General features: G+C 45.8%; 1 protein-coding gene across 3 annotated transcripts; it reads right to left on the reverse strand.

The window, feature by feature from the left end:
- Window positions 1–958: 958 nt before the first annotated feature.
- Window positions 959–12,655, reverse strand: Cartpt (CART prepropeptide). 3 transcript variants are annotated; one of them, XM_030247291.1, is made up of 4 exons: window positions 12,534–12,655; window positions 2,952–3,154; window positions 2,433–2,516; window positions 965–1,502 (listed from the first exon to the last, which is right to left on the reverse strand). In XM_030247291.1, the coding sequence occupies exons 2-4, from the start codon at window positions 3,108–3,110 to the stop codon at window positions 1,395–1,397; spliced, it is 351 nt and encodes a 116-aa protein (XP_030103151.1). In that variant the 5' UTR covers window positions 3,111–3,154; window positions 12,534–12,655; the 3' UTR covers window positions 965–1,394. The 3 variants fall into 3 exon arrangements, with proteins under 3 accessions (NP_001074962.1, NP_038760.3, XP_030103151.1); NM_001081493.2 differs by lacking the exon at window positions 12,534–12,655 and having other exon boundaries at window positions 959–1,502; window positions 2,952–3,159; NM_013732.7 differs by lacking the exon at window positions 12,534–12,655 and having other exon boundaries at window positions 959–1,502; window positions 2,433–2,555; window positions 2,952–3,159.
- Between the last annotated feature and the right edge of the window lie 12,672 nt (window positions 12,656–25,327).

The raw sequence follows: 25,327 nt of genomic DNA on the forward strand, positions 1-25,327 counted from the left end.
CTGTTGGATAGCAGCTAAAATATACAACAGACTTCCTCCTCTTGCTGTTGCCTGCCTGCCTAAAGCTCCTACCAATGTACTTGCTGGATCTATTGATTTATGATTTTCTTTGTTCTGTGGATGGAAGAGTTTATATAACTTCTTTCCTTCCAGAGAATGTCACTGAAGGTAACTTGAATACATGCACCCAGAAGTTAACCACGTAGATTTGGCTCAGAATAAACCATTTGTTGGCTTTAAAGCAGGGTTCTTGTATAAAGATAGGACTTATTGGTTTACACACACACACACACACACACACACACACATTCAAACATAGGTTCCCTATACATTTGTTTGCTGAGTCTGACTTATTTCACTTAACATAATGATTTCCAGTTCCATCCACTTTTCTGAAGATATCACTTCACTTATCTTTATGGCTGCACACAATCCAATTGAGTGTCTGTTGCACAAATTCTTCATTCATTCTTTTGTTGCTGCACCTCTACGGTGATTCCATTCCCTGGCTTTTGTGAATAGTGCAGTAATGAACACATATGTGCAAGTGTCCCTGAACAAGGCTCACTGCTGAAAACCAAGGTCTGAATAAGTAACAGTGTGCTTGTTATCTCAAACCCAACCATCTCTACCCCTCCTCTCTCTCTCTCTCTCTCTGTCTCTGTCTCTGTCTCTCTCTCTCTCACACACACTGGGAAGAGAGAGAGAGAGAGAGAGAGAGAGAGAGAGAGAGAGAGAGGAGAGAGAGAGAGACTACCACCACACCTCTGTAGTTAGCACACAGTATGTATACTGAAGCTGGTGTAACACACTCCTAATTAATGATCAAAACTCCTTGGAGCTGAGGTGCTGCTCTCCCAATAGACAGCTATTTTTAAAATATTTCTCTTTCAAAACAACAGCATGATTAATCCTATTATTCCTATTTAAATTACTTATGTAGAAAGAGCCATGCACTGTGAGCAATTGTTAAAAATGCTTTATTATGTGTAATTTGTACATGCTTCAATTTGTGTGGCTTTAGGGCAATTTATTTTCCGGGTTGTGATGTCATCTACCCAAATTAACTAGATCTAATTCTCATTGTGACACACCACATACAAAAATACAGTTTTAAAACGAAGTTCCTCTTCTTCCCAGAAAGATTCACAAGAATGTGTCAGATGGATAAAACAAGAAAAGAAATCTTTGCACACACACCAACACCATTCGAGGCATTCTCCTTCACACAATGATGTCAAATCTTTTATTTTGAAGCAACAGGGAAAGAGCCCATCCGCTCTCTGAGGGGAACGCAAACTTTATTGTTGCTAAAGCCAGGCTCCAGGGATAATGGAGCGCTCCTTTGGGGGAAAGAGGGAATATGGGAACCGAAGGTGGCGGCTGTCGTCCCTTCACAAGCACTTCAAGAGGAAAGAATTGCAGGAAGTTCCTCGGGGACAGTCACACAGCTTCCCGATCCTGGCCCCTTTCCTCACTGCGCACTGCTCTCCAGCGTCACACTGTCAACAACACAACCGATGGTTACTGGGGTCCCAAGGGAGCTTCCTCATGGTACCATCAGCTCAGGTCGAAGCAGTCAGATCCGAAGCCCAGGGGGCCTCGGGCTTATAATTTCAGAAAGAGGATATTTAAAGGAAGAAATTTAAATGACTGATCCCCTCCTCCTACGTTCTTCTGCCTTTGGGGAGGGACCACAATTTCAGCTTCCTTTTCTCTTTATCTGAAAGGGGCGGGGGGGGGGGGAAATCACCCAGATTCTTGCATCTAAGAAATATACACGCCTTTAATCCCAGCACTCGGGAGGCAGAGGCAGGCGGATTTCTGAGTTCGAGGCCAGCCTGGTCTACAAAGTGAGTTCCAGGACAGCCAGGGCTACACAGAGAAACCCTGTCTCGAAAAACCAACATATATATTTTTTTCTCATAACCTTTGTTTTCTGCTTTCCCACTTCCTTGCTCAAAGAAGGAAAAAGTGTGTGTGTGTGTGTGTGTGTGTGTGTGTGTGTGCGCGCGCGCGTGTGATTTTTACCTAGAGCTGTACAACGAAGGTGACCAGTCCTGAAAACTTTTTATCACAGAATTTAAGAAAGAAAACAACAACGAAATGATACAAATAAAGAAAAAGAAAAAAAATGGTGGTGCTCTAGAAGGAATTAGAGAGAACTGAATAGATTCAAGGGCTCTCCCATTTGAGATGTTTCAGAAAGTACTCCCACTCAGATCATGAGACTGTTTTCTGGCCCTAAGTAGCCTGTTCCCTCTTGTTCTTAGAGACCAAGGAGCAAAGGGGCGAGGGCAGAAGCAAAGAGGACGTTCCAGATAAATTCTTCACCTAGCTGCTCAGCCACCTGCTAGAGTAAAGACCGTGTGTAAGATTCTAGGCAATCTTTTCTCGTGGAAAAGTAGGGAAAAGGGAACCCGGAGCCTTACCATGGGGACTTGGCCGTACTTCTTCTCGTAGATCGGAATGCGTTTACTCTTGAGCTTCTTCAGGACTTCTTGCAACGCTTCGATCTGCAACATAGCGCCGGGAGCCCGAAGTTGCCGCCTTGGCTGCGAGCCCAGCGCAGGTGCTCACTTTCAGCCCAGTTATAAGGAGCCCGGGACACACAACCGCGGGGCAGCAGGACTCGGGGGACAAAGGGGAGTAGATACTGGTGGAAAGGAAGCCAGGCGGGCAAAGTCCCTAGACCTGACCTCACCTTCCAGAGCCTCCAAGGAGCACACTGCCCAGACCGGCCACAACTAGGGATTCGCTCGACAGACAGCCCGCAGCCCGTGAACTCAAATATCTTTGTCTGGTAGAGGGTACCCAGGGTACTTTTTTTTTTTTAATCCAGCGTCAGGGGCTCTGCCTTCTGGGATGGGACTGGGATAGAGGGGGACGCACGCAAAGCAAGGACCCTGTGGTAGTCCAGTGGGGGAACCCGAGGCGAGGGAAATACTGACCAGCTCCTTCTCGTGGGACGCATCATCCACGGCAGAGTAGATGTCCAGGGCTCGGGGCTGCAGCTCGGCGTCCTCCTGGGCACGGGCACCCAGCAAAGGTAGCAGTAGCAGCAGGGCGGCGCCCAGGAGGGGTAGCAGCCGCAGGCGGGAGCTCTCCATGGTTCTGGACCTCCTCGCTGCTCGGGCACTGCGCTCTCCGGCTTCTTATAGCCGGTTGAAATCGGGTGCCGGGAAGAGGGAGGGGGAGAAGAAGGACGGGGGTGTGGAGGAGAGCCCGGGTCAGCCGTCTGTAGGCAGCGCTCCGCTGCCGTTTGACGTCAATGCCCGCCGGGCTCCGGGAGCCCGGGAACGAGGCTCTGCGCACAGATGGGCTAGAGCGCAGAAAACAAGACCCCGTGCCCCGAAACGCTGTCCGCCCCGCAGCCAGGGAAGCTTCCCTAGGGGCCAGAGCTGAAACTGAGGGGCAAAAGGTGAGGGAAATGGAAAATGCCTTCGGGGCAATGAACAAGCAGAAGAGTTGTTTTCCCTATCTTAGCCGTGGTAGATGCACCAGAGTTCTGCTCATAGGCTCTGCTTTGCCTCCCTAATCCCCAAGCCCCGGGTGTAGCAGCAAGAAGGATATGTGGACTCCAGCAGGCTCACTTGCTGAGCACAATTCTAGGAAAGCTAGGGAGTGAGGGAGATGATCAGCATACTAGACGAAGGGAAATTATGTCCTCTGCACCAAGGGCTCTGTAGAGGCTGTGTGATACTAATAACCCGAAGAGGAAAGTAGAGTAACTCAACTGAACGGGAGCGAGAGAACCGGACGTGGTACCAGTCCTGGGCCAATCACTTCCAGAGTCTGTACCTTAGCACAAAGTTAACCTTTCTGATGGGCTGACAGATGGCTCAATGATTAAGAGCACGTGCTGTTTTTACAAGGTCTGAGCTCGAGTTCCCAACACCGCAGGCACCTGCACTCGTGTACACATACTTACACATATATGGATAATTAAAACTAAAGTAATAGCACATTTTTAAAGAACCTCTCCGAACATCTATCTTTGTCTTATAAAACCGAAGTTGGAAGAATGTAACACTGGAAGGATGGAATTGACGGCTCTTGTGTACAACGTTCCTTAGTTACCCTCGCCACAATAAACACTAAGTTACCCTCGCCACAATAAACACTAAGTTACCCTCGCCACAATAAACACTGAGTTACCCTCGCCACAATAAACACTGAGTTACCCTCGCCACAATAAACACTGAGTTACCCTCGCCACAATAAACACTGAGTTACCCTCGCCACAATAAACACTGAGTTACCCTCGCCACAATAAACACTGAGTTACCCTCGCCACAATAAACACTGAGTTACCCTCGCCACAATAAACACTGAGTTACCCTCGCCACAATAAACACTGAGTTACCCTCGCCACAATAAACACTGAGTTACCCTCGCCACAATAAACACTGAGTTACCCTCGCCACAATAAACACTGAGTTACCCTCGCCACAATAAACACTGAGTTACCCTCGCCACAATAAACACTGAGTTACCCTCGCCACAATAAACACTGAGTTACCCTCGCCACAATAAACACTGAGTTACCCTCGCCACAATAAACACTGAGTTACCCTCGCCACAATAAACACTGAGTTACCCTCGCCACAATAAACACTGAGTTACCCTCGCCACAATAAACACTGAGTTACCCTCGCCACAATAAACACTGAGTTACCCTCGCCACAATAAACACTGAGTTACCCTCGCCACAATAAACACTGAGTTACCCTCGCCACAATAAACACTGAGTTACCCTCGCCACAATAAACACTGAGTTACCCTCGCCACAATAAACACTGAGTTACCCTCGCCACAATAAACACTGAGTTACCCTCGCCACAATAAACACTGAGTTACCCTCGCCACAATAAACACTGAGTTACCCTCGCCACAATAAACACTGAGTTACCCTCGCCACAATAAACACTGAGTTACCCTCGCCACAATAAACACTGAGTTACCCTCGCCACAATAAACACTGAGTTACCCTCGCCACAATAAACACTGAGTTACCCTCGCCACAATAAACACTGAGTTACCCTCGCCACAATAAACACTGAGTTACCCTCGCCACAATAAACACTGAGTTACCCTCGCCACAATAAACACTGAGTTACCCTCGCCACAATAAACACTGAGTTACCCTCGCCACAATAAACACTGAGTTACCCTCGCCACAATAAACACTGAGTTACCCTCGCCACAATAAACACTGAGTTACCCTCGCCACAATAAACACTGAGTTACCCTCGCCACAATAAACACTGAGTTACCCTCGCCACAATAAACACTGAGTTACCCTCGCCACAATAAACACTGAGTTACCCTCGCCACAATAAACACTGAGTTACCCTCGCCACAATAAACACTGAGTTACCCTCGCCACAATAAACACTGAGTTACCCTCGCCACAATAAACACTGAGTTGCCCTCGCCACAATAAACACTGAGTTACCCTCGCCACAATAAACACTGAGTTGCCCTCGCCACAATAAACACTGAGTTGCCCTCGCCACAATAAACACTGAGTTGCCCTCGCCACAATAAACACTGAGTTGCCCTCGCCACAATAAACACTGAGTTGCCCTCGCCACAATAAACACTGAGTTGCCCTCGCCACAATAAACACTGAGTTGCCCTCGCCACAATAAACACTGAGTTGCCCTCGCCACAATAAACACTGAGTTGCCCTCGCCACAATAAACACTGAGTTGCCCTCGCCACAATAAACACTGAGTTGCCCTCGCCACAATAAACACTGAGTTGCCCTCGCCACAATAAACAACACTGAGTTGCCCTCGCCACAATAAACACTGAGTTGCCCTCGCCACAATAAACACTAAGTTGCCCTCGCCACAATAAACACTAAGTTGCCCTCGCCACAATAAACACTAAGTTGCCCTCGCCACAATAAACACTAAGTTGCCCTCGCCACAATAAACACTAAGTTACCCTCGCCACAATAAACACTAAGCCTCCTGGTCCCTTCCCCTAGAACTGTGAAGTCGTCCAAAGACTGTGTGTCCCCTGTCTCAACTTTAACTCAGGGCAAATTGAACCACCCACCGCACTCATCCTTCCCACTTTCTCTGGTACTCCAAGAATTCCAGAAATTAAAGGAGTGAAAAACGCAGCTCCCTGATTCTGGAAAGATCTCGAGAGATCAGAAGCCAAGGTGAGCCAAGTCTTCTGGTTCAGGAAGACACACAATAGTGGCTTTGTAAAGTTAAGGGCCTCACCCTATGTGGAACATGGACCCAGAATAGATCCCATCTGTTTGTTGACCTGACTGCTTGCATCGCACCCTCCTCCCCTCGACAGATCCTGAAACACACCCTTTCTGCCCCAGTCCCATCATCACACCAGAATCCTGGCCAACAGCCGCAGTGTGCTGACTGTCTGGTTCTTCATCCCACCCTTTTCCCTCACCTTTCTCTAATCCACAGTCCACCACCAGCCGTATCCTAAAAATGGCTGCTCAGTGGGGAATCTGCATCCCCCACTCTGCATCATCTGCACCGCAGCCCTGGCCACAGACCCTGCCACTGCGCTCTGGCTGGCCTTCTTGATCCTCTCACGAGTCAATCTCTCCCTGCTTGGCCTTTGTATTTACCTTGCCTGGAAATGTCTTCCTATGTCTTTAAGTCTCTCACTGCTTCTTGTGACATAAATCTCGATTTGTAAATTTCCACGGCTACTCAGTCTAAGGCATACTTCAATTTTTTTCTTCTACAACCTTATTGATTTAACACGTGATGTGGATTACTGAAATAGTTAATACAGAATATGTATCTGTTTTCTTCAGTTACCAAGTTTTTAATCACCACTGAAATGTGTATTTGGGTGAAATTCGAGAAGTAGGTTCCCTTCTGATCAATAGTATGCATATAATATTTCTCCTTGGGGTTAAGCCCAACTTGAAACCATGTCTAACACTTCCCCTGTGATGCTTTGTATATGCCTGGCTCAGGGAGTGGCACTATAAGGAGGTGTGGCTTTGTTAGAGTAGGTGTGTCACTGTGGGCATGGGCGTTAAGACCCCTGTGCTAGCTGCCTGGAAGTCAGTCTTCTGATCAATGCCTTCAGATGAAGATGTAGAACTCTCAGCTCCTCTTGCATCATGCCTGCCCACATGCCTTGATGGTAATCGACTAAACCTCTGAGCCTCTGTAAGCAGCCCTAATTAAATGTTGTCCTTGGTCATGGTGTCTGTTCACAGCAGTAAACCCTAACTAAGACATCCCTCAAGTTCTGCTTCTCACAGATGGCCTTTTAATTTGCATGGACTTTCAACTGCAGCTCATTTTACTGTTTAAACCTTACACAGATTCAATGGCACTTGCTGCACAAAGTCCCCAATGATCTTAAAAATGATCTACATTTCAGAAGAAAAATGACTCCAAGTAACTACTTAACCCACCCCTCACAAGGATGTGAACACTCCCAGTGCAAGGTATCTCTCAAATTTTGTCCCCAAGTACAAGTGATATCTTTGCTTTGTGTCATTTATATTAGGAAAGCAACTCAAAAATTCAAGTCCTGATGTTACTTAGTCGATGTCCTCATTCTCACATAAGAAGGATCCTCACATGTAGTCGAATCGTCAGGAAAAGGAGTCTTGAATCGCCAAGGGAAGCAAGGCAGGCATACCTGGGTCATTTCCACACCATGGCATCTTCTACTTCTAGAGCAGTGGTAATCAGCCTTCCTGATGCAGTTTCTCGTGTTGTGGTGACCTCCAACCACAAAGTTATTTTGTTGCTACTTCATTACTGTAATTAATGCTAGCTATGAATTGCAATGTAAATGTCTGCTTCCCATGGTCTTAGGGGACCCCTGTGAAAGGGTCATTTGATCCCCAAGGGGTCATGACTCACTGGCTGAGAACCTTCATCCTAGAGTATATTGAGGAAGCTTTGTACAGTAAAGCTTGGCCAATTTTTGTTGGTTTGACTGAAGAAGGAACAAAGAACGAGGTGTGCTGCGGTTTTTACACCATGCCATCAGGACAGCTTATATATTTTGACTGCTATTTGATGACTTTGGTACCCAGAAGCTATACATTCCAGTAATAACCTCGCTGGTTCCATGCCTCAGCAGGTAAAGGCCCCTTACCAAGAAAGTCTGGCAACATGAGCTCAATCCCTGAAACCTACATAAAAATGGAAGAAGGAAAATGACTCTACAACATTGTCCTCTGACCTGTATATGTGCGTTATGGCGCGTTATGGCGCATGGACCCACACACACATCCGACATATGCAAACACATATAATAACAAATGATTCTCTTGCTTTTTATGATTCCATGGTAAGTATCAGAGTGAATTTATTGGATTTACTAAAAACACATCTTTATATTTAAAAGAGGTAAGTGAAATCATGCAATATCCACTTAGAAACCTTGAAGCAATGAAATCTTCTAAGAATAAAATGCAATTTTCTTACTAAGGCTCATAAGTCTGTTTATGACTTGGCCCCTAGCTTCTTCCTCAGCATCTGCACACAACACCCCTTTCCTCCCTCACCGAATTCAGGCCACACTGGCTCCTATAATAAGCCAATCCCTTTCTCAGCTCAAAGTGATCCAAAGAGGGAAAAGATAGTGTCTAAATTGTGCTGGAGCAAACTAAGATGTGTATGAAATAAATTAACCTCATTCATTCATCACATCATACATTAAAAACTAACTTGAAATAGACTGTGGACCTAAATTTAAGAACTATAACTATAACACTCCTAGAAAAATCATTTCTAGGAGGAAATCTTTGTGGACTAAGGTAAAAAGATTTCTTTCTTTTTTAATTAAAATATATCTAATATACCTTTATCTATATATAAAATAATTGAAATACATCTAAAATATATCATTTCTGCCTTCTCTCCCCCAACCCCCCTTTAGCTCCCTCTTGAAGTAATATCCTCTTTTCTTTTAGTTGTTATAGTTAACAGATGCCTAAATATAAATATATAAGCACAACTTGCTCAGTCCATATAGTGTTACTTGTCGGTATATGACTGTAGAGTCGACCATTTGGTATTGGATAATCAGTTTTAAGGGGCTCATCACTGGGGAAGATTCTTTTTCCCCCACTCTCATCCTTGGTTGCTTGTAGCTCTTTGTCTATTAAATAATTTTGAAGATGATCATTGAAATTAATCACCATTCCTCACCCCAAATATAGAAAAAGAAAGCAGGTCACCTTGCAAAAGAAAAGCATTAAGCCGCATATGTCTATAGAGATCTTCCAGGGGCCTCACTTAACTGCTCCTGAGATAGAGTAGGCTTGTAGGTCTGCTCACTGAAGTCTCAGGTACAAAATTCTCATCAGCAGAGAGCCAGGAACCTAGCACTGTTGAAAGGCTCTTAGGACACACTGCTTTCTGAGGAGAAAATTTCAAATGAGGAGACATTTCTTACACATCTCTATCTCTTACAGTTTTGAACCTTTTAAAATAAAAAATAAATAATAACCCACTGATTGATCTGTGCCTTAGTTTAGGCTATGCACACATCCCTTTTCTAATGTTCTTATGAAAACAGAGACCACCTTGGTTCTAATTTTTTAAAAAAGTGAAAATGTATAGACTAATTGCTATTGGTCTATATTAGTCTAAATAAGGGCCCCACAGTCCCCAGAGGTTGAAAGGTGAAATGAGAAGGTCATAGCAGAACAAAGCATGAGAATTGTGGCTCCCCACATCCCTCAACCTCATGTATTTCTCTTCTTTAAATTTTTAATATTTCCTCTACCCATACAGCTCAAGATAGCACCAATCTGTTAGGTTACCAAACTGTTCAACTGTCAGACCATCTTGTTATCCATTGACCCTCTCTCAACCTATCCTTCCAACCCCATTCATCCAACAGCAAAACTTTATCTCATTAACTTCTTAAATATCTTTAAATAGCAAGCCCCGTCTTCCCTTGAATCAGCTTCACTTCCTCCAAGTTAAGCACCACTTTGTTCCCCTTGTGTAAACTCTCAGGTAGCACCCAGCTCTATTTCTGCACCATCTACTTGGCACTTCCCCTGCTGCCAGAACAGATCCGTGGTCATTGACGTTCATCTTCTATTTACCAACCTTCAATTCATAGCTTTCCAATGGATCTGTTATTTTTCTATGTTCTATGTAAAGATCTGTATTCCTGTCTGGGAGAAAATAATCTGCATGCGAGGAAGACAAGCATATGGAATAGTTTAGTAGCTTAGGACTCCACTTGGTTTGGGCTTCTACTTGGTCTAGGATTCCATTTGGTTTTCTCGATAGTGTTTGTTGACCTGTTCTAGAGCTTTGATTTGAATAAAGTTACCTTGCTGCTTTTGAAAATCTGTATGAGCCCGTATTTCAAACCTTTACATAAGAGGCTAAGAAACTGGAAAAAACCAAACCCAGACAGTGACTACCAGTAGCACAAATAAAAGAATCTTGGAACTTTTGGAGGTATTGAAGATGTGGAGCAAATGTATGTTTTACAGACGTTTGGAAAGGCAAAGTAGGGAAAACTTGAGCTTTAATGCAAATGATTTTAAGCTTTCAATGCAAAGGGTTTCAATTTGAAGACTCTGTATCTGGGTATTTGCATATGAACAAAGGTCTGCTACATATTATAAAGACTGAAAAGATGTTCCAGGCCAACTTTTGCTCTTGAGGATCGCTGAGTCTGGTATATACATAAGTACCTATAATATGCCATCTTAGAGAGGAGGGTTCCTAATTAGGAAAGGGAAGCTCAGGGAAATCAGACTAAGTTATCTCTAGTGTGAAGTTTTTCATTAAAAAAAATTCTATGGACAAGTTTCTGGGTCTCGAAAGGAGAAAAAAAATCAACAAAAGCAGATTTCCCATTCTGGTAACCCGAGGGCAAAAAGGCAGGAAAGAGATGCTGTGGTGGTTTGAACAAGAATGGTCTCCATAGGCTCACATGTTTGAATGCTTGGTCCCCACTTGATGGAACTGTTTGGGAAGGATTAGGAGGTGTGGTCTTTTGGAAGAGGGATGGGCTTGAGGTTTCAAAATATTTGTGGCACTCATACTGTGCTCTCTGTTACTGCATATAGATCAAGATGTGAGCTCTCAGCTACTCTTCCAGTGTCATGTCTGCCTGCCTGCCTGCTGCCATGTTTCTTGTCATGATGGTCATGGACTCCCGTCCCTCTGGAGCTATAAGCCCCCTACTGACCCCTTCCTTCTATAAGTTGGTCACAATGTTTTAACACAGCAATAGAGAAGTAACTACTACAGATGTCATGAAGGCTGGACACATGAGGACACAATGAGTGTCCTAGATTGACACAGTGGGGTACACAAGGCACGTGAGAGACGGAGAAATGTAATGGGAAATAAGGCTTTCAAACAAACAGAACAAAGCAGAAGGTCCAGAGTAGCAAAAAGTCTGAACTAGGAACCAGTGAGCAGGAAGCAGGAGCATAGGCGAGCCACAGAACTCCGTTCGTCCAACAGGAACACTAGAAGCAAGTGATTTCACCTAAAAGTTTTGCCTCAGAAAGTAGGTCCTGTTGGATATAAGGATGGGCCATCAGCCAATTTTGCAATGAATTTGAGAAACAGATTATGTCATTCTGCTAAAAATAAAAATACAACTCAAAAAAAAAGAATATTTAAATCTCAGTGACTTGGAAAAATGAAAATACATTTTCACTTGGATGACTGACGTGTGTCCCGAGAGCTGATGGGCTATTCTCTTCATTGTGGCCGTGTAAGAACTCCCAGTGACAGAAATCCTACCATCTCTAAAATGGCTGGTTTGTTTGAGAGTCTCAGGAAAACTCTGGGCAGTCTTGGGTGGGCTAGAATGGGCTCAGAAGTGATTTCTTCACTTTAAAAATTATATATATATGATAGATAGATAGATAGATAGATAGATAGATAGATAGATAGATAGATAGATAGATAGGTAGGTAGGTAGGTAGGTAGATAGATAGATAGATAGATAGATAGATAGATAGATAGATAGATAGACAGTGTGTGTGTGTGTGTGTGTGTGTGTGTGTGTGTGTGTGTGTGTGTCCCAAAGCGAGCATTTTGGCTGTCAGAAGACAATGAGTAGGTTCTCGCTTTCCACCATGTGGGCCCTCAAATATGGTGGTAAAGGGGTGTTGCTTTCATTTACTGGATCATCTCACTGGCTCTGGGTTTTCATTTTTACCTCCCACTCATGTGCCCAAACTAGTCAGGTGATCTCATCAAAGAAAAGGGGCCTTAGAAGTTCAGTGTTGACATGTGCCCAGAATACAAATATTGTAATACAAATATAGCCACCACGGGTGTCAGCCTTAGTGTACATCCTGCCTGTGTCTCACATGTAACTGCTTTACTTTGAACACTTAAAAAATATATATATATATATATATATATATATATGTCAAGACACATCATTCCTGAGTTCTTCTTTATCTACTGCTCCATTATGCTACTGGGTCTGCCTTGCCAATAAGAGAGATGTCTGAGTATACATGTATTAACACAGTTCATGTATCACTTCATGCAGCTGTATGTATCACTCACTTGCTAGACAAGGAGATCCTTGAAGGCAGAGAGGGCATCTAACTGCTTCTGTATTCCCAGCACTCGTGACGGTGCCTGATAGACAGCAGTGTGAGGTGAAGTTAGCTGCTACGAGATGGAAGGTAGCCTGCAGCCAGGAACGAGACAACAGCTGGGTGAAGTGCACAGCCATCACAGGCAAGCCTCTCGGGCAGCAGTGCACAGCCCATCACAGGCAAGCCTCTCGGGCAGCAGTGCACAGCCGTCACAGGCAAGCCTCTCGGGCAGCAGTGCACAGCCCATCACAGGCAAGCCTCTCGGGCAGCAGTGCACAGCCCGTCACAGGCAAGCCTCTCGGGCAGCAGTGCACAGCCATCACAGGCAAGCCTCTCGGGCAGCAGTGCACAGCCATCACAGGCAAGCCTCTCGGGCAGCAGTGCACAGCCATCACAGGCAAGCCTCTCGGGCAGCAGTGCACAGCCCGTCACAGGCAAGCCTCTCGGGCAGCTCAGAAGCACTGCCAGGTTGCTATTTAGAAACGGCGTTACCGACCTTACATCGGGAAAAAGTGTGTAGAAGGAGAGCTAAAATGGTTTAGCAGCTAGCCAATTTCCAAAGCAAAGTTTCTGGAACACAGATAATGATAGCTTCGCTTAGTGGTTCCTGTGATAACTAAATGCGTTTCAGCTTTAAGACTGAAATATTTCCCCCAAAGGCCCAAATTGCTGTGTCGCTAAGAAGTAATTCCAGCCACATTCCAATCTTCTATTCCATTGCTCCTTCCACATATACTCTTCTTCTGTGGGGCAAGGGGCTTCACAGACACTGGGACTACATCTGAGCCCTGTCCTAGCCCCTCTCACATTCTCCATGGTACAATATGGGAAGAAATCTAGCACAAGATGACCCTGGACCAGCAAACCCCAGACTATTTTGATGGTCCCAACAGAAGCCACCCCTCTGCTGGGCAGGGGTTAGATTTCAGAGGCATCTGAGGTCAGTGTTAAAAGCCACAGTTCTGGGGCTCTCCCGTGCTTCCTTCAAAACTCATCTAAATGAAGTCTATTGCTTTTGACATAAACTATAACCTCAAGAGAAACCAAAAACCATCTGGCAGGATGCAAAGATCGCACAAGGCCTGCGGGCAAAAGTATGTTTTATAGGAAAGGGGGACATCAGCTTTCATTTAAGGGGATCCGTCTTTGACATATGTCTGCTGCGCACCAGCAGTTTAGTGCAACTTGGGTTGCAGCAATGGGTCCATCATGTTGCCTTGGCTTACCTGCTTAAGAAGGGTCCTGATGGCCACTCTGCATGCAAATGTGTAGGCTTCCCTATCTCATCAAGCTAGCCTCTCTGAAGCCAGGCTGATGAATGCTGAATAGCAACCAGTCCTTCAGTTCCGCTCCTGAGTCCTGGATGCCCTCCGGGGTCATGTTTATCCCTCAGGAAGGTGAGATTAGAGTGGACTCTGAGAAGATGGGTGCTGAGATAACTGCAGGCTTGCCCAAGGGCCTTAATATTTCTCTTTTACTAATTTATGGCTGTGTGACAGTTGGAAACCTCTGTCTAACTTTATGAACAGGATTATTCTTTCTATAGAGAAGAAGCTTAAAGGACTTAGGGGAAGCAAACCAATCAAACAGCAAGGGGTAACAGGGGAGGTGCCTTGAAGATGCTGGCTGACAGGAGAATGCAGTTTTCATCCCATTGTAGGGAGGTGACGGTGAATAACATAGAGATGATAAAACTTCTGTTTCTCTTATTGCCTTGGGCCCTCTGAATCTTCGACCCTTTTCTAGGAAAGCTAGCTCTTCGGGCACAGCTCCCCTCTTAGGTTCTGGGCTCTCTACATCTATCCTTATGAAATGAGCTGGTCCTTCTCTTCTCTGTACATCATGATAGTCAGTGACGACCATGCCTCTGACCCAGCGCACAAGTATACAGTACAACCGGCTTGATGTCTGGTAGCTTCCAAGGGGGAGATTAGATTTAAGTGGCCCCATTCAACTCCTCTGTACTAGCTTTGCCCATCAAGACACAGTCATACTGTAATGCCCATCGTATTGATAAACCGTCGCGTATTGTTTGAGCTTACTGGGAAGCTCTGTTCGGGAAGCTGGGTTGTCCCTCACCGCACCATTTTACAGCCAAGTATGTTTGTCTCAAAGTATCCTCTAAGAATCCCTGTCCAGGGATGGGCTGGTCCCCATAACTATCTGACACAGAGCAGGGCATGACCAGAGAAACAGCCGGAAAAGGAACGGCACGTGTCAAAGCTAGAAGGTGAACTGTTTCCAACAGAGGCCGTTGCTTAGCCCATGATGTAAAACTGTCTGCAGGGGGAACTAGAAGATAAACTTCAGCCACAAGACGCTTGCCCGTGGAGAGAAAGCTCAGCGGGAGACTCCGACTGTCGACTGCCCCAGTTTCCCCAGTGGATGTCTGCTGTATGTTTGAAACCTCCTGATTTGACGGTGTTGCTTTTCTTTGTTCTCTCAGTCGGGCTATCCCAAGTCCTTTCTACTGGGTGCTGGGTGCTGTGAGGGCCTGACTTGAGGCTTCTCTCTCTATTTGGTGTTTTTATCTCTGTTATTTACTATTTATTCTTTGTACCTTTGCTTGTCATATACTGTGGATGTACATCATTCACTGGACAGCTCTGAGGGCATGTGGAATGTCCTCCCATGGAGACATCTTCAAAGCTAAAGCATACAATGCTCTGGCCTTTTTCTTTACCTTCCAGGATATATCTGGAATATTCTGTATATAGGAAGCTTTGTCAGTCTTGGTTCTGGAATATGATACAGGAAAAATACTAAGCTGCAACCAATTATTGATGGATGTGTAGTATAAACAAGGGATAAGCTTTTGGGGAAATAAAGCATTGAGATTTGGGGGAGTCATTTGGTACTGCAGAATAATTTAATCTGAGCAACACAAGGAGACATGTGACTGTCAACCCATTTCATAGATAATATTAATTGTCTGTTGTTACAGGACGACTAGCTGCTTTACAACCTCAGTGGCTTAAACATCACACATTTTGTGTCTTTGCATTTCTGCAGACCTGAAATCCTGCCATGGCTTAACCAATCTTCTGCTGTAGGTTCTGTCATGAGGCCACTGTCATGGCACAGTCTAGGGGCACAGACTTCGATCACAAGGCATTGACTGGTTATGTCATGGCTCAGCTGGAGCAAGATCCACCCCTTGTTATCAGACTCTGATGACTTAAGCGTCAGTCACTTGGAGGCTCCTGACCTGGAGCCATTTTTAAGTCCACTCAAGGTAGCTTTCTGCACAGGAGCAGATGTGTAAGAAGAGATTGGAAAGAATACCAGCAAGGCAAACTCACACACTTCCAAATTAATCACACAAGTGACACCTCGTCACTTTCCCCATGTCCTATCCATGGGCCCACCCTATACTCAAGCGTCAGGGATACACAAGAGTGGGAAACAAGTGTCCTGAGGACCCATATAGGAAACTACCTACCTCAATGACTGTCCCCTGAAAACTACAGTAAGTCAATGAGAATCATGTAGAGAACTAAATGGCAAGAAAGTGAAAGGTGCGATTTTCTAAGTGAAGCTTTGAAATCCAAGAAGGTTAAACACTTTGGCTAGGGTGCAGAGTCAGAAATAATCCCCCAGAGCACTGCTATTTCTACTAGACAGAGAAGTGAAAAATTAAACAGCAATGCAAGACAGATTGTATTCATCTGCGGCAGAAGTGAGGGCAAGCGATCATTAATTGAATTAAATATATCATCAAGACAGTGAGTGAATTAAGAGTGCAGAGGAGGCAAGCTCTTCAAGCGGGTGCAATCAAAAAGGCAAGTCATCATTTAACAGGTCAGGTTACAGGACTTGATGGGTGGAATTCTTTGTTTGAGCAGAGGAGAACGGTGTCATTGGCAACACACAGGCCAAGTTGAGGCTTCTTTCTTTAGGGCTATCCCCAGTACCAAAAAGTAATGCTGATGTCACACTCATCTCCAATCTAGAGCTACCAGATGACACTGTCTAGGACTGTGGGTCCCCAGTATACAGTGCATCAAATGTGAGCCCAGGAAAAACAACGCTTAGATTCACCTGCAGAAAATAGCTCCTGGCTTGAAGTAGAAGCATCCGTGTCAACTGGGAATTTTATGGGACAGACTACAGTATGCTTATGCCCAGTCCCAAAGTGTGGGGCTCCAGGATCTCTGTGGAGGAGGGGGAGTCCTGCTTTTGTACAGGTTCAAATGCTGCCCCAAGTGAGTCTGCTATAAGCTGACTGCTGTAACACCCCAGATAAACACCACTGCTCAAGGAGATTGTCTGGTCATTTCATGAGGGGTATCGGGTAAGCACATGTCACCCTTCAAACGTCTTAAAGGCCAAGTTTGTCTGGGATTCTAATACACTTCTCTTGAAAAAGACAAAGACGCCCATGGCCAAGCCAGTGTAAATAGGTCAAGTCAAGTCACCCTTGGCTTGCCAGAAATTCCCATCATCCCCACATGTAAGTAAACGGTCAGGAATGGCTTTTCCAGGAGTGCCTATCATGTAGTGAAGCCATGCCTCCAAATAAAAGTAAGCCAGCAAATTCTGATGACTGGCTGTCTTCTACTTACTTGGAGCTACTCATTCTGTAGATGGTAAAACAGATCCTTTAAGCAACTGGATCCAGGTCTGAAGCAAACACAAAAAAATGGTTGGGTCTAGCTCATCTGAAAACCAAGTTGTTGTCTTTTCTGATTGTGTGTGGGGCAAGAGTATTGCATGTATGGGTATATATGTACTTGCTCGTGTGTGAGTAGGAGCACCTCTCTCTCTCTCTCTCCATATATGTGTGTGTGTGTGTGTGTGTGTGTGTGTGTCTGTGTCTGTGTCTGTGTCTGTGTCTGTGTCTGTCTGTGTCTGTGTCTGTGTCTGTGTCTGTGTCTGTGTCTGTGTCTGTGTCTGTGTCTGTGTCTGTGTCTGTGTCTGTGTCTGTGTCTGTGTCTGTGAGATCCTCAGGAGTCTCTTACTAGGAATTGGAGCTCAACAATCTGGCTAAACTAGTGAACACCACTAACCTTTCCCAGGGACAGGAACCAGGGAGAGGGGAGAAAGGGGGCAAGGAAGAAGGGGAGGGGGGTTTGTTCCAGAGTGAAACAAAGGACTGGCTCTACATAGAGAAGAGACAGACATGGCCCATAAGAAAATGGTGGTTTCTAGAAAGGTACAGGGGGAAACCTGGTGTTAGGATGAGGTGTTTAATCTTAATTGGGCATTAGGCATGTTAATTAGTTGAGCCAAGGGGGGCTTTTGATGGTTGGACTTTAATACTTCAATTGCCAGACCAGGGGAGTCAGCCTCAGGAGGAGGAATTGGCCAAATAAGGGAATAGACTTTGGCTAGCTTGGGAATGTGATCTAATGGTTTTTAGCAAGGTAGAGGGAATGGGCAGGAAAGGCACGGCTTGCCAGAGCCATACTCACCAAGCTCAGGACAGCTAGAGCCCCCTTCAAGTGCTGTAAAACAAAACAAAACAAAACTTCCTGGTGATCAAGAACCGCATTGATCCTTGGAATTCTAAGTTGTTCTCCAGGGTTTGGCAGGTTGCATTTCTCAGTGTGAACATCAACTTTCTGAGCATTCAACAGGTCTGGCTGTTTTAAGTGAAAGGTTTTCAGTTTTGGACTATGATCTGCCTGGTTGCCCATCAGAGATCAAGCTCCTGGATAGGCAGGAGAGCCCTTTCAAGGGCTACAGTTGGAGGAAGAAAAAAGATCACAGCCTGTGTGACATATACCCCGCCATGCCTGACTGAGGAGAGACGCCTGAGGAAACACAGCTGTGGACACCCACAGAGCTTTATGCTCAAATACAAATATCATTTTCTGCCATCTGCACCCTTGGCCATGGTGGCCCTGGTTGAAGGCATTGCTGGTAGACATGGCCTTTACCCGGTGCCCCGTCATGTGGGATAGACTGGTAAGTCTAGCTTTGCCCACGGCAGCCATCAGAGACCCACAATCTCTCCCAGCATGTGCTGATAAAATTTCTTAGCTGAGAATGAAAACAACAAGTAAACAAGGCTTCAAACGAAGCTGTCAAGTCGCTTCATTTCCTATTATGTGTTTTTATTTCTGAAGGAAGAATATGCACAGGACAGTACAGAGCTTCTAAACACCATTACTTGTTTCCTAAAAATTTTTCCAGTTTCTCACAGAAGAATTCTGACACTCTCAACGCATTTCAGAGGAAATCTGTTTTGTCCTCATCTACTCTCTCCCCACCTAGAACTCTGTAAACATACTTCTTAGCTCTGCAGGCCCAGATAGGAAAAGGGAGAAAGATTCATCGACATGTGAACATCAAGAGTGGGCTGGGAGGAAAACAGACAGTAGTGGCTCCTTGCAAAACCTCTGCAGCCCGCTGTCTGGTACCAAGGTCCGAAGCCAGGAGCACTATTTAGGGGGAACCCTAAAGTGGAAGATCCTAATTTGGCTGCAGAGTAAAGCTGCCTGGAACCTTTTTTAAAAAATAGCAATTTGGGCCTCATCCTTACAAATCCTGACCTACTTGGCGCAGGGTGGTAGCCAGGGAAGGGGTGGGGGTGCGGGGGGTAGTTGAAAGTTCCCTGGATGGAAGCTGGGAGGTTTGGATGGAAGCTGGGAGGTTTGTTTGTTTGTCTTGTTTGTGTTTTTGTTTGCTTTCTCGGTGAGCATGATCCTTCTGGGGCCTACCCAGGAAACGCTGGCTGGGCACTTGGGTCAGTTAGCTTCCTTTTAGCTTAGGGGTTACACACAAACTCAGATGCCTCCAAACACCAGCAAGGGCAGTGGAGGTGAGGGGGTCCAGAGCCAACAGAGAGAGCTAAGACTCAGACTATTCAAAAGATGACAGAAATTTGGATTTTCATACGAAGCTTTCCAGTTTTTAGAAGGTTGACATCAGATGTGATACCCTTTGAAAGTGCAGAGCAGAGCCTTGGTTCTCGGCGTTTCCATCACTGGGTCCCCGGGAGACCAAGGAAAACAGGCAAGAGCGAGGAATGAATGAACACATCTGCAAAGCTGGCCGTGGCATCTGGCAAACACTGTGCCCCACCAGCCCCAGAGCCACAGGGGAGGGGCCTTGGGACCAATTCTCAACTTCTCATCTGCATGGATCATTCATTGATCTTCCCCGAACTTTGGTTGCTGGGTGGGTGGAGTCACAGCCCCATGCCTGAGACAGGCAACTCGATTCTAGAAGTTTCACCACAACTACTTAGGGTCCTGGTACAAGGTCCAGAACTTTAGAGAATCCTCCTCCCCTCAAAACAGCAAAAGGAAGGGGATATCTAAACATCCCCCCAAAATGATCCCTGTTGGGCCATTGTGTTAACTTCCTAAACCAGAGCTGGCTGGGTGGCACCGTAAGAGCGAGGGCTCGCTATGCAAACATGAGGACTTGGGTTCAAGGCTCCAGCACCCATGTAAGAAAGCTGTGTATGTCTGCTCATGCCTCTACCCTCAGCATGGAGAACACAGGATGATCCCAGGAACTCTGGCCAACCAGCCTTGCCCAAGCAAGGAGACTCTTGTTCAGCAAGAGACCCTGTCCCAGAGAAATAAGACTGGAGCAATAGCGAAAGACATGACACCCAATTCTTCTTTCTCTGGCTTCTGCATGGGTATACACACACACACACACACACACACACACACACCCTAAACCAGACAGTGTGGGATCCATTATTGATCTCAGCCATTAAAGCCAGGACCTTACCTATTTCATGGTATTGGGTAACCCATCTGGAGCCTCAGATTCCAAATCCATAAAATGGGCTACCATGAGGAATGATGGACATAAGAAAGGTACACAGACTATGCTTCAGAAAACCCAAAGTCATCTTCACTTAAGGCCTCTCAGAATCCTTAAAGTTGGAGGGTTCCTACAAATATCTAATGTAATCACTAATCCCGGGTGCCTGCCTGCAACAGCCGACATACAGCTTCAGGGTATTTGTGACAAAGGTAGCAAATGCTGCCTCCAGTCCGGGCTCTTTCTCTGCCCTGCCTGTCTCTTTAGTGAGGCAAGTTGTGATCCCTGCTGCCCTCTATGTTCTCCCCACCAGTCCACAGACCTCAAGAAACCACCCACCACCACCTGCCACTCCGCACACTATGATGCAGAAACACTGTAACCAGCCTTCTTCCTGCAGCTGCCTGACGTCATTACTCCTAGGGAGGAAACACAATGGGAACAATGGGATCCATTTGACATGTCTCTGGGCACAGAGAACTTTTATGCCCAAATGCATCTCGGTAGACTTATCCTATAAACCTCAGGCCCCTTTCCTTGAAAATGTTGTATTATTTCTCTAATGAGCAACCCGTTATTAAGACACTGTACCTCAGGGCTGCTGATGGAGAATTGCAAACACTTTGCTTTAAGGAATGGATACACTTCTGAGTCACCTAAGGGGACAGGGCAGTGGGAAAAGCATCATAAACAGAACTATTAAAAGGAGCCAGTGAGGTGGCTTGGCAGGAAAAGGCACCCGACGTAAAGCTTGGTGACCTGAGCTTGATCCCTGAGTCCCCACAGCGAAAGGGGAGAACTGACTCCCTCCAGTTGTCTCCTAACCTCCTCATGTCATAACATCTTCATGCCCAACACACACACACACACACACACACACACACACACAATAAAGGTAACTTGATTTGAAAAATATGAAATACACCAAACTCTAGGCTCTCCACATCCCGTTTCCCACTACAGTTTCATATGAATTTGTGTTTGTGTGTGTGTGTGACAGACAGTGCCTTACTATGTAGCGTAGGGTAACCTGGAACTCTCTATGTGGCTCATGCTAGCCTCCCACCCCTGCCCAATCTCAATCTTCTGCCTTAGCCTCCTGTGTGCTGGCATAACAGGCATGTGCCACAACATAAGAGTCTTTTTGGAAACATGCACTGAGTTCTTCAGTGTCTCCTTGAACCTCCCTGGTGCCTCCCTTTGTGCCTGGGATATATTCCCTTAATGGCCTACAGGATCAGGGTGAGCTGGCCCTCACAGGCCCCTCCTCTTCGCTTCACGGATTTCCTGAGCATCTCCCAGGGTCTGTGCCTCTGTTCGTCTTATTCCTCAGCTCTTCTTGGGCTTCTAACCTAATGTCATCTCTAAGAAGCTGTAAGAGAAAGCACCAGCTGCCCTAAACCTTTGCCCTGTGTTAGTCCTTATCCCTTCAGAATTGATTCATTTTTATCATCTGTGCTTTTATTTTTAAACCCATATTTTATTTTCTACATCTTTATTCTTTTAGAATGAATTCATTTACTCACTTTAAATGTTGATATTCCTCCTTAGGCTGTAAACTTAATAAAGGCAAGGATCTGGCCAGACTAGGCTGCTACCAGAGGGCACGCAGAATAAGACGCAGCTCAGCCTTTGGGGAGGCAGACTCAAACCTCCTCCTCCTGTACTAGAGCTATGCTACCTGCAACCAGATGGAACCTGTCGTCACCCCTGCCCCATAAATCCCAGCCCAGTCAGCAGTGTCTCAAGGCTCCTCTGGAGCTGTGTGCCTGGCTCCTCTGCACTCCCAAGAGAAGCTACAAATGTGGTCTTGAGTGGAAGAAGTGGCCAAGTCTCTCCGTCCCTGCATGCATATCCTACCTGCCTGTAAGTGCACCCTTACAGGTCCAGATGCAGTGCCACACGCTTGCCCAAGATCACCTTCTGGGAGGGACAGGTTAGGCTTTATCCTAGTACCTCATTCCCACATTGTTTCCCAAGGGAGCTGATGTTAGGTCTCGTCCTAGGACACCTGCCTAAGCCCACAGCAAGTCAACCCCAATGATGGCATTGCCAGTGTCACCAGGATTCTGAGTGGAACCAGAGCTATGGACAGGGCCAGTGAGTGGCTGTGGATGGCTGGGTGACATCATAAGCACTGGACTTTCAATACATCACTGCAGCTTCATCCTAAGATCCGGGAAGCTCCGGTTTGATGTCCCAGGGTGAACTGGCTGAGACCTCTTTTTCTGGGGATCATCAGATGGAGCTGAACAGCCTTGCTAACATCCACTGATTGCATCTCAAGGACCATTTCCCTGAACTCAGCCCAGATATTGCTGTCAGACAGCTTATTCCTTTAGAGAGGCGTCCACTTGGGAAATCGGAGTTCTAAAATACATGGCATTAAAGAAATGGGAAAAAGCTTTTACGATTGTAGAGTGAAGAGGTGGGAGCCTAACAGCTCATCTCTAGAACAGTTCAGACTCAGTGCTTCTGAGTCACCATAGCATGTGTGCAGCCCTAGGAGCAACACACACACACACACACACACACACACACACACATTCACACTCATAATACACTCACATACACTCACACATGTACACTCACACATGTGTACACATACACACTCACACACCTAGATACACTCACACACATATACAGTTACACACATATACACACACTCACACACATACACATTCACACTCAATACACTCACACATACTCACACATGTGCACACATACACACTCACACACATAGATATACTCATGCACATACACTCACACACATACACAGTTACACACATAGACACACTCATACACATAGACACACACACACATGGACACATACACTCACACATATGCACAATCACATAGAGTCACACATATGCATGCATGTAGATACATATAGACATGCACACACACACATTCACATTCACAATATACTCACACACACACTCACACATGTGCACACATCCACACTCTCACACATAGATACACTCATGCACATACACTCACACACATATACACTCACACACACAGGTACACACATATACACACTCACACACATAGACACACACTCACACACACACTCATGGACACATTCATATACTCACACACATGCACAGTCACATATAGTCACACATATGCATGCATGTACATACATACAGACATGCACACACACACACACACACACACACATATGCAGAACCATGCTGTCCATACCCATAACAGTGAGTAAGTACCACTACAGTATTTACTTTTTGCCTGTGATTTTGTGAGATAGAGTTTTGTTATCTGTTCCAGGCTGATCTTGGATTCGTGGTTCCAATCCAGGTTGGCCTCAAATTTACTGTCCTCCTGCCTTTGCCTTCTATGGCCACCACCAGGCCCAGCTTAAGGCATTTATCAATTAAAGGGATTGTTCACATGTTTTCAGATGAAGAAACTAAGATTCAGAAAGGCAGCACAGTCAGACCACTCATGAATGGCAAGGCCTGAGCCTTTTGCCATGTGGCTCTGTCAGTTTTTCCTATGGCAGGTTATCAAGTAAACCAGGGGAAAGATAACGTCAAATGCTCCTCTCCATCACCTGAGAGCCCCGCCTCATCCAGGTGGCCTTACCACAGCAGCCACCGTGTCTTAAATCAGGACCTGGGAGAGCAGCAAGTTCTAACAGAAGGACGGACAATTAGAGCTCAGACCTTCAGACCACGATTAGAGCTCAGACCTTCAGACCACTCTCTGTACCTCCTCATACAGCACCAAATGCCCCCAGCCAGTGCCCCCGACCAAACGAGACACCTGATGACATGGCTTTGACTCATTCATAATGCTCACTCAGCATTAGTCACCCCATGGTTACCAAGTCCCAAAGAATTGCACTTAAAAAAATTCACTTCCTTTCAAAGCTCCAAAGACAGAATGGAGTCTAATGAATACTTTTAATATAAGCCAACACAGGCTTCTTCCCTGAGAGAATAGTAACAGCATATTTACTTACCAAATATCTAGTAGGTATCAGGCACTGTCCATAGGTACTTCTCCTAGATAGCTGTAACAGGAATATAATGTACAGATTGCCCTGATTTAATTTCTACTGCTGTGATAAACACTGTGGCCAAAAGCAACTTGGGGGTGGGGGCGGGGGTGGTAGTGGGGGTGGGGTGGGGACAAAGGGTTTATTTGGCTTACACATTTGGATCACAGTCCTTCATTGAAGGAAGTCAGGGCAGAAGCAGAGGCAGGAACCACAAAAGAGTGCCGCTTACTGGCTTGTTCCCTAAGCTTCATCAGTTTGCTTTTTATCTCACCCCAGGGTGTCCATCTCACATCAGTCTACATTCAAGAAAGTGCCCCGACAGACTTGCCAAGAGGCTGATCTGGTGGAGGCATCTTCGCCATCGAGGTTTCCTCTCCCCAGATGACTCCAGCTGTGCCAAGCTGACCAAAGACACCTAACCTGCACACACATGTTAACATTTCAATAGCTGCTAGCTTGGCAGTTTATTCTACTATCTTTTTGTGTGCACGTGCTTCTGTATGCGCATGGGAGAGGTGCACATGAACTATGTATGTGCGCACACCCGTCTCCTGCTGAACCCCCACTTCCCAACAAATCCTCCTCTTACTTCCATGTCTTTGTGTGTGCATCAACCAGTGACTTTAGTGCTGTGTGCAGAGTAAGGATCGAAAGCTATTTATTACAGTCTGGGCAACTTAACAGTGGCTACACCACAGAAGAAAACAACAGCCTCCACTGAGCCACCATTAACTGTCCATAGGCACTCATGAGCCCTTTCTATGGTGAAATGTTGACAGGACCACTTGTGTGTGTGTGTGCACGTGCACGTGTGCGTGTTTTGTGTGTGTGTGTGTGTGTGTGTGTGTGTGTGCTTTGAGATATAGTTTCACTATGTAGCCATGGCTAGCTTGGAACTCCTTATATAGATAGACCAACCTAGCCTCAACTCGACAGAGAACCATCTGATTCTACCTCTCGAGTTCTGGGATTAAAGTGTGCACCATCATTTCTGGCGGAGTGGGAAG

Source organism: Mus musculus, chromosome 13 (genome assembly GCF_000001635.26).
Source record: "Mus musculus strain C57BL/6J chromosome 13, GRCm38.p6 C57BL/6J".
In the NCBI taxonomy this organism is placed as follows: Eukaryota; Metazoa; Chordata; class Mammalia; order Rodentia; family Muridae; genus Mus; species Mus musculus.

Excerpts from the sequence above, each read along its gene's own strand:
- Cartpt (NM_013732.7), bottom strand. The coding sequence starts at position 3,110 with ATGGAGAGCTCCCGCCTGCGGCTGCTACCCCTCCTGGGCGCCGCCCTG. Across the intron at positions 2,556-2,951 it reads CGTCCCACGAGAAGGAGCTG|CCAAGGCGGCAACTTCGGGC; the intron begins GTCAGTATTTCC and ends CTGGGCTCGCAG. Across the intron at positions 1,503-2,432 it reads AGTACGGCCAAGTCCCCATG|TGTGACGCTGGAGAGCAGTG; the intron begins GTAAGGCTCCGG and ends TGTTGTTGACAG.